Source organism: Primulina huaijiensis, chromosome 5, assembly GCF_012295235.1.
Source record: "Primulina huaijiensis isolate GDHJ02 chromosome 5, ASM1229523v2, whole genome shotgun sequence".
Lineage (NCBI taxonomy): Eukaryota > Viridiplantae > Streptophyta > Magnoliopsida > Lamiales > Gesneriaceae > Primulina > Primulina huaijiensis.
In genome coordinates this window covers 1,307,883-1,322,844 of record NC_133310.1, presented here as the reverse complement: position 1 = coordinate 1,322,844, position 14,962 = coordinate 1,307,883, and the positions used below count along the sequence as shown (strand labels likewise).

The 14,962-nt window shown below is 31.4% G+C and overlaps 1 protein-coding gene across 1 annotated transcript; it reads left to right on the top strand.

Moving 5' to 3' along the window:
• Positions 1 to 9,817: 9,817 nt before the first annotated feature.
• Positions 9,818 to 13,826, top strand: LOC140976189 (uncharacterized). Its single transcript, XM_073440134.1, has 10 exons — positions 9,818 to 10,274; positions 10,426 to 10,530; positions 10,648 to 10,764; positions 10,930 to 11,388; positions 11,489 to 11,832; positions 11,912 to 12,011; positions 12,109 to 12,168; positions 12,447 to 12,530; positions 12,632 to 12,748; positions 13,344 to 13,826. The coding sequence occupies exons 1-10, from the start codon at positions 10,215 to 10,217 to the stop codon at positions 13,677 to 13,679; spliced, it is 1,782 nt and encodes a 593-aa protein (XP_073296235.1). The 5' UTR covers positions 9,818 to 10,214; the 3' UTR covers positions 13,680 to 13,826.
• Positions 13,827 to 14,962: the final 1,136 nt, after the last annotated feature.

Below are 14,962 nucleotides of genomic sequence, written 5' to 3'. Positions count from 1 at the left end.
TGTATGCATATATACATACATATATATATATGTATGTATGTATATATATGTATGTATATATTTATATGTATGTATGCGTGTGTGTTTAAATAATCCAATCACCTTGGAAAAGATATATTGTTCACAAGATTTTACCCTTTTCAATTATACAACGATACTAATATTCCATCAATTAATGCTTTAAAAATTATACACTACCATAAAAATCAAAGTTTTCAATAAAGCTTACATTATATTAATATTAATTTTGAAAAACAATATTAGGTAAAAGTAATGGAGATCAAGAAAAGAGCCAAGATGATAAGACCATTTAATAGCATAAAGTAACATTCAAAAAATTTTAACTCGCTTCTGTTTTATCAAAAGTTAAAACTAATTATAACAGTCAATTTAAAATATTTATATTGTACAACGTCACTTTTCGATCGTTCTTCTAGCATGCACAATTATTGCAATCGTCATCCCATAATTATACTCTATGTCCAAATGTCATGCTTTGATTGTTCTCTTAACACAGAAAATTACTGCTCGGCAAAATTATATATTTATTTGTGTGTGATATTTAAGATTTTTGTGCTTTAAAATTTTAAAATAAACGTGTGGAACGCATACAAAAACAAAGTATTCATGTGAAAGTGACCCAAGTAGTTCGAAGAGTATATATGGTAGTTAAGTTAGTTTATACTACTTATTTCAGACCTAGCTACATATAGGTTTGTTCAAAATGATAAGTTGTATTTTAATTTTGGAAAAAGTCCACATGGGGACAGATATTGGTGGGCTCTTTTCTTTCTTAATTTCAAGACAACGACAAGCTGAAGCATGCGATGATTGAGTACGGCGTTATGCTTTCGGTCGTCCTTAGAAATCATGCTACTTTGATTTTTATATTGGAATAATAGTTCCACTAAATTTATTTTATATATATATATAATTTTGTTTTAGCAAATGCACGTCTAACTTTTTTATAATTTACTTAACCATTTATAAAGAAATATCAAAGAGAAAAACTAAAATATTATAAAGAAATCTCAAAGAGAAAAACAAAATATGGCCCATATATTTTATAAAGAAATATCATAGAGAAAAACAAAAATATTATAAAGAAATATCAAAGAGAAAAACAAAATATGGCCCATTTATATATATTTAAGTAAATTATCAAAAAGTTAGACGTGAATTTGCTAAAACAAAATTACTACTTTATTATTCTTATTAATGTTTATAAACATTAAATTTTTCCATTTTTATTTAATGTAAGAAAGATCTTTAGTTTAAAAATCACATTAAAATATAAAAGACTTATACCTGCCAATAGCCATTTCATAATTGCTTCGTATATTACTTGCAGCTAATTAGACCAGACGTACTCAGGTGAAGTGGTGCTCCGGTAAACATTCATCGGCACGTAACGGGTTTTTTCGTGGACGACATATAATAATTTTATTATCTTTGTAAAAGAGAGGGCAAAACTTACACGGATATATATCATTTTAAAATATTTCTATCCCGCAGATATCCACAATGCCCGCCCTTAATCAGTTCCGTCCATGGCGACTTCGTGCAATTCGCCATAGCATTAGCAACATATCACAGTCTTCGAAGGCGAAGGAGCACGATGAATGTACGTATTAAGGCCGACTTGTACAAATATAACTATAGTTCAAACCCAAAGCCCATTAAGAGCCCACGTCTCAAAGGCCCATGGGCCTTGTCAAAATGGTTAATTGATTGGGTTATCTTATATGATAAATATCCAGCTAATATATGAGACATGCAATTAATTTTATTGATGAATTTGAGACGTGAATTCATTCTAATTCTGAGCCAATAATTTGAAATCAAATCCACACAATTGTGAAAATTTTATTAGCCCACATCGTGTTCTAGTAGTGCCTGGTGCAATCGCGAGAAACCAGCAAGGACCATCCATTCGAAACCGAGTAATCATGCACGCTCGGCTTGTTTTAGAGAAAATTGCGATATTATTCATGTATGTGTACATGTTTTTTTTTTTTTTTAGCAATTTTAGTCGTTCTAAGTTTTAATACTTGTTAATATTATTGCGGAAAACAGACTAAAATTACAATACAAATAAATAAAATTAAAATTAATAATGGATAATATTGATATTAACAAAAAATCGATAGATAAATTATACAACAGATGAATGTTGTAATTTTCTGGTCGGACTTAATTCAGAAGATTATGGTTAAGGAGATCAAAATTGTTAACAAATCACATGAAAAAGATAGAAACGTAACAGCATGTGCAAGCCTCACGCTTCTAGAGAATGGTGGGAGGACATTTCTGAGGTAAATTGTTAAGACACAGATGATAAAAGCTCTAAAGGTATTTGCATGCATTTTAAACTTTCTGGACAAAATTATAATTTTGGTTTTCTAGATTTGCATCATTGCAATTTTGATATATACTAATTTAAGCAATCACATTTTCAATCTTAGTCACGTATATTTTTTATTGTTTTGCTGGAGCGCAACATGGAGTTGACATATCTGAAGTCACGTCATCGTAATTGATTATATATAATTGCAGAACAAAGGACTAAAATTTTAAAAAAAAAATAATGAAAGATATCAGACTTAACTCTTGTTTTGACAACATAGAAGACCAAATCACAAAAAAAAACTAAACATAGAGAACAAATGTTGCGATTTCCCCAAATTTGGTGAGGCCAGTGTTCCCGAATTTGGATCTCGGACGTTAAAGAATGTATGTAAGCGATTTTCTTTGCTCCTCAAGGTATAGCTATTTTTTTTAAACAATCATCCAAATCCAAAGATATATTATGATCAATTAATTCATCTTTGTTCCTCAAGTGATTTTCTTTGTTCATGAAGGTATGTTACATAAGATGGAATTTAATTTAAAGTACTACAATTATAATATATCAAACTTCATGGTTTTTTTAATTATTGTCCACTGTTTTATTGGATGAATAGTATTCTATTTGGGAGGTTACGTCTCCTTTAAGATTGATGTACGTGTGTGCCTCTTAATTAGCCAAGAAATGGCCTCCAATCAAGGAGAGGTGCATGAGTAATCTCCGGTCATTCAATATGTAATTTCGTGGGGACCATTAACTTTTTTGGCTTCCCCACGAGAGCTGGCGGAGACCATTTGCAGCTCGAAAATGAAATGACCAAAGGTAATTACAACAACATGATCGCTCGCTAGCTCTGACATGTTTCGATGTTTGTACCTTATACACTCGATGCATGTCCACCACATTCCCTCTTATCCAACAGTTATTGTTTTCTTGGAAGTCGAGAAACCCACAGTTATTGTTTCTTGGGAAGTTGAGGTCTTTAGTTAACTTACCTGTGGACAACAGGTGTTATCCTGTGTTTGTACAGTTGGTTTCACGTAAATAACATAGGATATATCCGAGGACATTACCGTGATCCAAGAATATCTCATGTAGGATGAGCTAAGGAATTTAGGAGAAGGAACCTATATGCTTACAACTTGATCATTGAATGATTTAATTTGGTATAGTATATATCCAATTATGGTAATGATAATTGGGTACCCAAGCATATTGGGATAATGAAAAAATACCCATCTCGAACCCAATGATGTCGGGTACTCAGTAAATCCAATCTTTTTACAATAATCGCTGGGATACCCGTATAAAAGTAGTTACCCGGTATTTGTTCTGGTCGGGTATCGGGCACGATACTGAATCCTCACCCTAGTTGATTTCCCTCGTCTCCCGGTGGATTTACATCTTGAGGAGAAGATGCTGGACACCAAGAGTGATGAACCTAGTTGACAAGATTTAAATATATTATCTGGGGCTGTCGTGCTCTTCTTCTGCTAGATTTGTGCTTGGATACTGGTGGCATTGGGGGGTATGATTTGATCAATTTTCTGCGTGGGAGCATGTGGTCCAAACAGAGCTACTTGGACCACACTGCAATATTACCAGCAAATGAGAGGGACAATCCATACATTGATTGGTTCACTGATCTTGGGACCCCTTAAAGTTACATTGATATTGAGGGGAGGAGGACTCAACAAAATTAGGTGATTGCATGTATAAATTATACGTGGATCAATTCTAGCTAGCTGGTATATATTATTGCTCCTTTGTATATTCTTATTAAAACCATTAATTTATGCCATGTTCAAGCAATTATCTCATTATTGTCCCTAAGTTCTTCATTGAGAAAAAACCTTGAAAGAAATTGGACCTCTGAATTTCAGTTAATTCCGTTATTGATTTATACAACTTATATCAGAAAATTTAAAACTACAGAGCCTAAAATTCAAATGAATTCGTACCCGAACCACCTTGATATTGACTTTTAGATTCAGTTCTTATATCAACTTAATTATTTGTATGAGTAATTGTAATGAATTTCAAATGCATCAAAGCGTACTAAAAAAAGGGTTTGTTTCCAAATGATCAATGATCGTTCAACTCACCCTCAATCGACATATCAAATCGTAATACATAAATTACCTTTATCTATCGAATTTTGATAACTGATATCACGGTGTTACGCACTAGAAAGAATTTAGAATTTCAGTTTTGCTCGCTTAATTGCAAGGTACATGAGAAAATGCAGATTTACTCTAATTTTGATTGCACCTCGTACGTTTAACTTCGGACCAAATTTCATTGGTTGGTTGCTTCACGTAAAGTAACTAATTAAATGTGGATTGATACATCTCGATCATATTAATTAATAATGTAGCTGTACTGGCAACATTTCCTAAAATAAATAACAAATTCTGAAAATTATTTATTGCAGTAACATTGGATGTTGGAATTTTTGTATTTACTTCTCAAGATTTATGTGATTGATTTTTTTTTTCTTGAATTTTCTTGTTCACTTTTAATTTTGTAGAGTATTTAATATTGATTTATATGTAGTGATTTAATTTGCATCTCATCCTAATTGTGATTTCATTATATTAACTATGTTGGCACACACGATTATTATATGTCAGTAATTTTTTTTTTGTTCAGTAAATTGGCATACTTGTATAATGATATTTGGAGAATTTTTTTGTATTTTAATAAAAATGAAAACTCTTGTGTGTGTGTATATATACATACATACATATAGACATAAAGTATGAGGGTAATTTAGTATTTCCTTCTTTCTTTGTTTTTAGTTGACGATTTGATTCTAGAGTTACATTTTGAGATTCAATCTTTGCATCGTCATTCCCTTTGGTAGATTCCACTAATTCAAAACTTAATTTGAAAATCATATTTCGACCTGAAATTCGTGATGCCGCTGATAACCAACGAATGACAAGTGTTAATTTTCTTTGTATGGATCGTGTTTCAATGGAAACTTGATGAATTTATCCGATCACACGTATTGTTTTTATTGTTATATCATATTTTTGTAATTTTAATTTGTTATTTGTCATATGTTGAATATTTAACTTTGAATTTTCTACTTTCTTCATTTTTGGTTGGACTATTTAATTCTATAATTACATATCGAGTCTCGATGTTCAATCTTTTTATTATATTATGTTGCTTTGGAGACTTTGAAGTTTTTCGACTTCGGTTATGTTTAAAAACACATTTTAATAATGTGAAGTTTCAATTTGTAACTTCAAATTAGATAAATTTTTGTAGACGATGATCAATATTTTGATTCTCATTTGAATGTGTAAATTTTTTTAGTCAAATGAATTAGTGTACTTTGATTTCACAAAACAATCAAAATAAATGAAATCATATTAGTGTTAATCTAATGTGTATTACTTTGATTGATTTACGTATAATTAATGCGTGTTCTTCGGTTTTTATTCATCTACTTTTTATTTGTTAGATATATAGATTTTTATGTTAATAATGACAGATTAATTGAATCATGAATTTGCATTCATATGCATTAGATTTTTTCATATTTATCAAAAACAATATGTGTGTGTGTGTGTCTTATTGTTATTTAAGTTTGTGTATTTTGTTAAAATATTCATGAATTCAATATCTAATATTGTTGATTCAAGTAAATTGAAATAAAATTTCATTTAAATTAAAACATATTCTAGGTAAATTACTTCACAAAATTTTCAATTTCCATAATTCTCTTATTTTAATAATTTATATTACTTTATTTGACACTAATTTTAATACACACTCTTAATTAATGGCAATAATATTTTTAAAATCATATTTTAATTTCATTCATATATATGATATTATATCGACAAAAAATTGATTTTTTTAATGAAACTACAATCCATGTTATTCTTCTTATTATTCTTATAACGTAGATATATTTGATCATGTTTTTTCCATTTCGAAATAATTTTTTACGATGATTCAAGTAATTTGAATCATTTTTTTGTTAATCAATAAAGATTCCTCAACGTGATATTTTATTGTTTCTTCATTTTTTCCTAACAATGAAACTTTATACAACATGTGTTCAAATTGTCTTCTTCCCTGAGATTGAATATGTAAAATTGTTTAATTTATTTTCAATTTTCCTTGTGTTAAGTTGATATATATTATTCAAAGAAACTATATATTTATGACTCTAATGGTTTCTCATTGTTTTAACTTTTTTTAAGATTTCAAACCAGTGTTTTTCTTTGTCATTCAAATAAAAATTTATATATAGTTATTATCCTTTATTATTATTAAGAAATTATACGTTTTAGTGGAATATTTGATTATCAATTAATAGATTTTTTAATATTATTAATTCGATGAAATGTTGACAAAATGTGATGTATTTAAAAAAAATAAAAATATAGTTATTTCTTGATTCTTAATTATCTTCATTCCTTCTTGTTTCCTCTCATTTCGTTTTGAAACACGATTGTAAATCAAAGTTTGTACCCATGTATAATTGAATTAAGACGTCGAAATGAATGTCATTTCTTAAAAATAGAAACTATACAAGTAAAAAAAATTAATTTATATTTTATATTTACTATATAAATATGTGTTCATCTTTCACACCATTGATTAGTTATATTTTGATATGATAAGATGAACTTCTATCCTTCGGTTTTAAATAATTGACTCATTTGTTTTGTTTATGAATATTTATTATTTATTCATCGAATTTTTTTATTTTGAGACATAATTATCCAACACTTTTGAAGGAAAAACTTAAAATATCATTATTTGATTTAGAATGCTGCATAACCTAAAATATAAGGCAACATAGACCAGTTTTGAGGTTGTAGTGTTTATCATTTGTTTTGTGAAAGAATAATAATATGGAAATAACAAATTTTTTTGTGAAATATATAAATATATTGGGACATGAAATAAATTATAGTTATGTGAGCGTAATATTGGATTGAAATTTTTTTATGATTGTAAATTATCTATATGTGTCTAAACGAGAGAGTTGAAAACTTGTTTAAGTATGAGTTGAGTTCATTTATAGGAAAAATATATGTCTAAACTAAAAAGAACCTTAGATAACCAAATAAGAAACATCACAAGTTTCATTTCAATGGTGGTGAATGATGTCGAAAAACCAAGTGAGATTTAAAAATAACAAGATGAAATAAAATGGAGTAAAACCTGAAGTGTGAACGACTCAGATAAACAAAATGAGAAGGTCATTAGAAAAAACAAGATAACTATCAAACATATTAATCAACATCAAATTCAATGATGAAAAAGAAACATGAAAATCAAATATGATGATGAGATTGCTGAATTTAATAGAACAAAGAAGGACGAAAAAAAAAATTTAAAAAGATATTGAATGATTAAAAAATCAAACAAACAAAAGATTGGAGAAATTAAATCATTGTTGTTTAAAATGATAGATAAACCGTGAAATAATATTTTTTATTGAATAATTTGTGAAAAAATTATGTGTCTACATTAATTTTAAAATTTACGACCAATATTTATAGTTCACTCAAGTTCGTTATCCACATGCAATGTACTTTACTGTTAGTATACTTTACTGTTAGTATATATAAATAGCAAAAAATGCATAAAATTTTAGTCGCATTTTGTCTTTTTCACGCTTTCATACCCAATTATTATGACTTGACACTTTTATTAAAGCGTGGTTCTCTTCCTAAAGCAATAAGCGACTTTATATAGCAACTTTAATATTCTACAATAGAGCCATCCATTACTTATCAATTTCTCTACTTGGATAGATATACTAAATATTCGAACATGTACATACACTTTTAGTTATCAATGTTCCTAGGGTGATCGCATGGAGCACGACGTTACGGTGCATTCCGACTTGTCTATTACAAATCGAGAGTGTTATTCCATTTGCAATGTAAACTATTACTGAAATACGAGAGATTTATTTGATCTAACGATTTAGAAAATAAATATACAAAGTCCAATTTACGACAAGAACATAGTTTAATTTAATTTTTAAGCATATATGCCAATTACGTCAAGATGAGGTACATCGTGCATGTGCATAAATTGGAGGGAGGAGGTTATTTTGGACCATTATATTATTAATTAAGAGTTTGAATTAAAATAATTAAACAATTGTTCATAATCGGGGGATATGATAAAAAGTGAATAATTAAAAGAGTAGGTCTCTTGTGAGACGCTCTCACGAATCTTTATCGGTAAGACGAGTCAACCCTACCGATATTCACAATAAAAAGTAATACTCTTAGCATAAAAAGTAATAATTTTTCATGGATAACCAAATAAGATATCTGTCTCACAAAATACGACCCGTGATACCGTATCACACAAGTTTTTGCCTAATTAAAATAGTCTAAATCCAGAAAGTTGCGTGCGTGCAAGACATAGTCTCACGTGCCTGCCAATATTATATACATACATGCAGAGTTTTTGTTAAAGTAATTTATAACTGAATTTTTAATTATTTTTGTTAAATAAGTTTAAGTGAAGGGTACGGCACGCACTTACCATAATTATATTCACATATTTTTATTTCTACAAATTATAAATATCTATGTATAATATTTATAATTATACATTGAAAGTTAAGAATTGAGAATTTGCGAATGTATATTTTTTACTTTTAATATTTGTAATTGTGAGTCCATTGTGCAGTCACGTAAACGTGGGTTTGGGTTCGGGACGTGACATATATCATATTAAAACATAAAAAAAATATTCCTTTAACGTAACACAGAGTTGCCCAGTTGAAAGCAAGAGTATTGTTGCACGTTCAATCATATGAGGAAAGCTTGTTGTCTATTAAAAGCACATCACTTCAACACGACTTGCCAGGCAAAATCCCAATACTTACTACCACTTTCTCATAATAATTCTAATTAGGCTAATGTTATTTATTCGATAAAATCTTATCTTATATATAAAAAAATCATCAAATCTTGATGCATATTTTCAAGTGAACCGTAAAATCAATGGTTACCATACAATTATATAAATAATTTTCCAAAAAACGATAAACATCACATAGCTCGAATCGAGACCAAATAAACGTTTATAGTAAGTCTTTTGTGAGACGTGCCGTGAGACAAAATAGTTATACTCATATTTACAATAATAAATAATATTTTTGACATAATAATAATATTGTAATATTTTTGACATAATAATAATATTTTTTATTGGTGATTCAAATAAAAAATACGATTCACAATTAAAATTTTGTGTCCGACACAATTCAATCATGAGTATGACTTTATAAAGATTATACTAGCTAGTACACGACATATCACATCCTCAAGCACAATTCTGATCTAGAATTACGTAATAATTTATTTATACCTGTGATTATTTTAAAAATATTTTACAATAATTTTGCTAAAAATTTAGAACGCATTAAATCACTAAATCTCCGAGTACGAGGCACTGTTTAACAGTTGCATCGAAGCTCTAAAACCTCGTCCTTTTCTTCCCATCTGCCCTCAGTCAATCAGTCAGCAGAGATGATCTTTCTCGTTTATTACCAAGTTTTTTTCACTCCCTCCAAGATTCGTTTATTTATCCACAAAATATATATGAAGATACCTTGCTCTATGCGCACTGAATAATTATTGATTTGCTCCCACGATTTCATTTTCACGTTTCGTCTTTTTCAACTTTCCCGCTCTTTGTCAGTCAAAGTGCCAAGTTCTTTCTTGCTCAAGGATCACTTGTGCTTTTATTTACTTATTATTATTATTATTATTATTATTATTTCTTGGAGATAAATGGGATTATGCTGTTCTGTTTCTTGAGGAGAAGTTGGTTTTGTGCATGTATTTGTTGCAGAAACTCGGAGTAGATGAACAGTAGAGTTGGCACCATTATTTATTCCAAGGAAGCACCTTTGTTTCCTCAAAATGTGAGTTTTGTGTTTATATTTTACAGTCTTGAAGTTTGTCTCCTCTCTCATGTCAATGGGAACTGTGTGTATTGATTACTAATCTTGGTTGTTTTCGATCTTCAAGAATCCATTTTGTTGCTCAGTAAATGATAAATCTGAATCTTGGTAGGGGAAGAAAATGGAAATGGAGGGAGGCAAATTGCAAAAAGCGGACAAAACCAGGGCGAATCGGCGCCGGTCGGCAAGGGACAGAAAAGTGGCCTTATTAGAAGATGTATGCTCCATTCTCAGAATGAAAGCTGAAACTTGGATAAGATTTAGCCAATTTTTTATCTGTTTTGTGTTTGTGTTTTGTTTCTCTTTCTGTTCTAATTTTAGCTCAATATGACAGGTTGATAATCTGAAGAAGAAGCTGAGACATGAAGAGAATGTCCACAGGGCTTTAGAGAGAGCTTTTAATAGACCTTTAGGAGCTCTGCCTCGTCTTCCTCCTTATCTCCCTCAATATGTAATCTCATTTTTTTTATTCTTGTTCGAAATAAGAGCCGAGATTCTGATTAAGAGGGCGATCGTCATTTGATCTTCGTCGTGCTTCGACTGGTTATATTTACTTGGAGTTCCTAGATGAATTGGTTATAGTAAATGATTTGATGTTTGGTGCATTATATTGCAGACACTCGAGCTTCTAGCCGAGGTGGCTGTGTTAGAAGAGGAGGTGGTTCGGCTAGAAGAACAAGTGGTGAATTTCAGACAAGGCCTGTATCAAGAAGCCGTCTGCTTGTCCTCCAAAAAGGGTGCAGATGATCTGAGATCATCCTCGGGAAAAAGGCTCTCAAGATCCTTGTCACAAAGTGAAGCTAATTTAGGATCAATCGTCGCACGAGCTGTTCCTCGTCTTTCAAGGAGTTCTACGACTAGAAAATCCGACGGTCTCGCTGATATTGCAAGTTCTTGCTCTGAGATGACAAATGTGAAACAACTTCGGAATGTTCCGGCTTTGAATTTAGAAAATAGGTTCGTAAAAGAGATTAATGGATCGTCGCCAGATAAGAAGTTTATGGTTATAGGCACCCCTGTGAAGAGGCAACTAAAGACTGACTCGATAAATAATGATAATTCCCGTAAGATACAGGTATTTTATTATTTTGAATTCGGACAGGTAGGACAAAACTTTTGCAAAAGGTAAGACTAATCGAAGACTGAGTGCTGAACGATATGGTACTTTGCTGCAGAATAGAATCGTAGAGCAAGCACAGGAGAACTCCACAAGTTCTGATGATCATATGGAGAGTGAGGCGAATAAAACGTCTGCGGAAATCTTGAAGTGCTTGATCAGTACCTTTGTTAGATTAAGTTCATCAAAAGGAAAAACTATGGATCTGGAGTCCTTTTCTTCTCTAGAAACAAGTGAATTTGGTGAAATTGCCCTTGAATCAGACTTCCGAGATCCTTATTTCAATTCTTCTTTATTGAAGAAACAAGAAATTGGCGCCTACAAGCATTTTTATGCAGTGGAAGCTGGTTCATTTGATCCCAACAGGAAAACAAATGCATCGTTTCTGATTTGTAGACTTAAGTATGTACTTAACTTATTGTTTCTTTTTGGTAGCGTAGAAAATGGTGATAATAATTTTTTCTGTTTCCATAAAATTCAGGATTCTTCTTGACAAGCTAGCCTCTGTGAAGTTGGAGGGTTTAAACCATCAGCAGAAGCTTGCTTTCTGGATAAATGTGTACAATTCATGCATCATGAATGTAAGCCACCCCCACTCGAAAAGAAACTTTTATAGATAATAGGATGATATGCTGCAATTCTTAGCCCTTTTCAATATCAAAACATCAAAATTTTCAGGCATTTTTAGAGCATGGAATACCCGAGAGTCCAGACATGATTGTAGCTCTGGCACAAAAGGCAAGCTTTTTCTTCACTTTGAGATGAAAATAATTGTATTTAGCTAGCACATTACTTCCATTTTGTTCTAAAGATAAAAGAATCATTATCAAGTAGAACATAATGATGTATATTCCATCAATAATGAGTTCAACCTGAGCTGGTATAAGTATCATGTTCAAGGGCAGACCTGACGTGCTAACGCTCGTAGTCGTCCCCCTCAAATGAAACAAAAATCAATTTTTTATGCTTTCCCTTCCTAAATGCACCAAATCGGAAACTAACAATGATTCCTGCAGGCGACAATAAATGTTGGAGGATTCCTTCTAACTGGAATAATGATAGAACACTTTATCCTGAGACTACCATATCACTTGAAATATGTTAGTTTACTATATCATTATTTCATAACTGTTTTTATGCTAAACATTCAGTATTTCTGAGAAATTCAACACTTAATTGCTTCTATAAAATCTTTGAATAGACATGCACAAAAGCTTGGAAGAATGAAGAAATGAAGGTTTTCAAAGCATTTGGTTTGGAATGGTCAGAACCTTTAGTCACATTTGCTCTCTCCTGTGGAAGTTGGTCCTCCCCGGCTGTAAGCTCATCATCACTCCTGTTTGTTAACTAAAATCTTTCTCTAAATTTCTACTGACTGTATATATTAAGGAGATTCGCCAGAACTTGTGATGAAACGTGAAAGCACTTAAATGACTTTTCAATGACTTCTTTTCCTAGCAGTATGGATTAATTAATTTTCATAGAACAAGAACGGATACATAGCGATTGCTAGAACAAGTCATTGCATAGAATGTAGCTTATGATTCTACGACGAAGCATGATAAAAGCGGAAAAAGAACCGATCTCTATAGTACAATTTTTAGGAATAGCCCGACAAGGATAGTTCTGAAATGTGAAGAAACACTATGAGACCATTAGACTTGCAAATGGGATGACTATGTTGTCTCTTATCCATTTATCGGGTAGGTACGAAACTACTTAGCCAATTCAACTATCTTTTTCACAGAATGGACCATACATGAACTAATTCCTGACAAAATCCATTATGTAGAGTCTCGCTTACACGTTCTATAGCTATGTCCACGCTCGCCCCGGCACTTTTTTTATCATGTTTAGCCGTAAAACTCACAACTATGGTTGTTTGATGCACAATTTCTTGAATATTTTATCAGGTGAGAGTGTACACTGCATCTCAAATAGAGACAGAACTGGAAACAGCCAAAAGATATTATCTACAAGCAACTGTCGGGATTTCATCGTCAGCCAAAAAGTTAATAGTTCCCAAGTTGTTAGATTGGTATCTTCTTGATTTCGCCAAGGACTTGGACGCACTACTAGACTGGCTTTGCCTACAATTACCGGACCAGCTCAGGAACCAAGCAGTCAAATGCCTTGAGGCAAAAGGGAAAGAGCCACTCTCAAAATTAGTTCAATTTTCACCTTACAACTTTACTTTCCGGTATCTTATATATATGCCGCAAATGAAAAGCGTCCAAGTTAATGTGTAATTTTATAAAATATTTGAGCTTTATGGGTACATGTTTATTATATTCTTGGATCGTGCCTAGGAAAATCAATACATGTATACAGTAATCTTGAATTTTGGTAGAAATGGGGATATATGTTTTAATAAATGGGGTTAAATTCATTCTTTTAGTCAGAAATTCCGAATAATTTGTCCGTCATACATGTATGTATATATTTGTCGAGTCAGTAATTGTCTCTGATTCATCCTTTCTGTAATGGCAGTTTTTGGGTTATCTTCAACTGCTTGACACTTGCACTATATTCATTGAAATTTCACCTTGTGAAATTTATTTGGAAAAATATGCCTTTTTTTCACTTTAATTATAACATATGAGTCAAGATTGAGCTTACAATCAATCTTTATTAATTTATAATTTCTGATATTAAAAGTGATATAATCTCATAATTTTCTCAAATTTAAAATATACTAGTAATAGAGTCACACACAATGTGTGTGTAATTTTTATTTTTGGAAACTTGGTTTTGAAACTTAAACAATGGTTTTCCAAATAAATTTATGAGAGATTTTTTTTGTAGTTGTAAAATTTTCATCTTTCTTGTTAATATTTGCATGTAGTTTAGTTGAAGTAAGAGAGTTATATATGTAAACTTAGTTTCACGTCACTTGACATACCAAATAGATGACTTTGCATGACTCGAGTTGCATAAATGTTAAGAGTGGGTCTCATGTGAGACCGTCTCACGGATCCTAATCTGTGAGACGGGTCAACCCTACCAATATTCACAATAAAAAGTAATACTCTTAGCATGAAAAAATAATATTTTTTCATGAATGACCCAAATAAGAGATCCGTCTCACAAAATACGACCCGTGAGAGCGTCTCACATAATTTTTTGTCAAATGTTAAAAAGTAGATAAAGATAGTTTATGGTGGTTTTAAATACTCCAAAGAACTAACTGACAGAGGAGATAGCATGAATAGTTCATTCCAAATAACACAAAAGATGCAATAAATGAGCAGGCGATGAGGCCTTCTTTAGACCTCGTAGACGAGATAAGTGAGGAAGGGTCAGTCCGAGAAAGGTACAGAGCACAAATGGCCCGCTCGTACAATAACAAAGTCAAACCAAGGTCATTTCAAGTAGGTGACCTAGTCTTGAGGGAGGTCGATGTCTTACGGGCCAGTAGGAAAACTCGACTCGAAATGGGAAGGCCTTGCAAGGTGGTCGAGATAATCAGAGGAGGATCGTACAGCCTCCAGCAACCAGAATCGATGAAATCCAGTCCGGTAAAATTCAATTT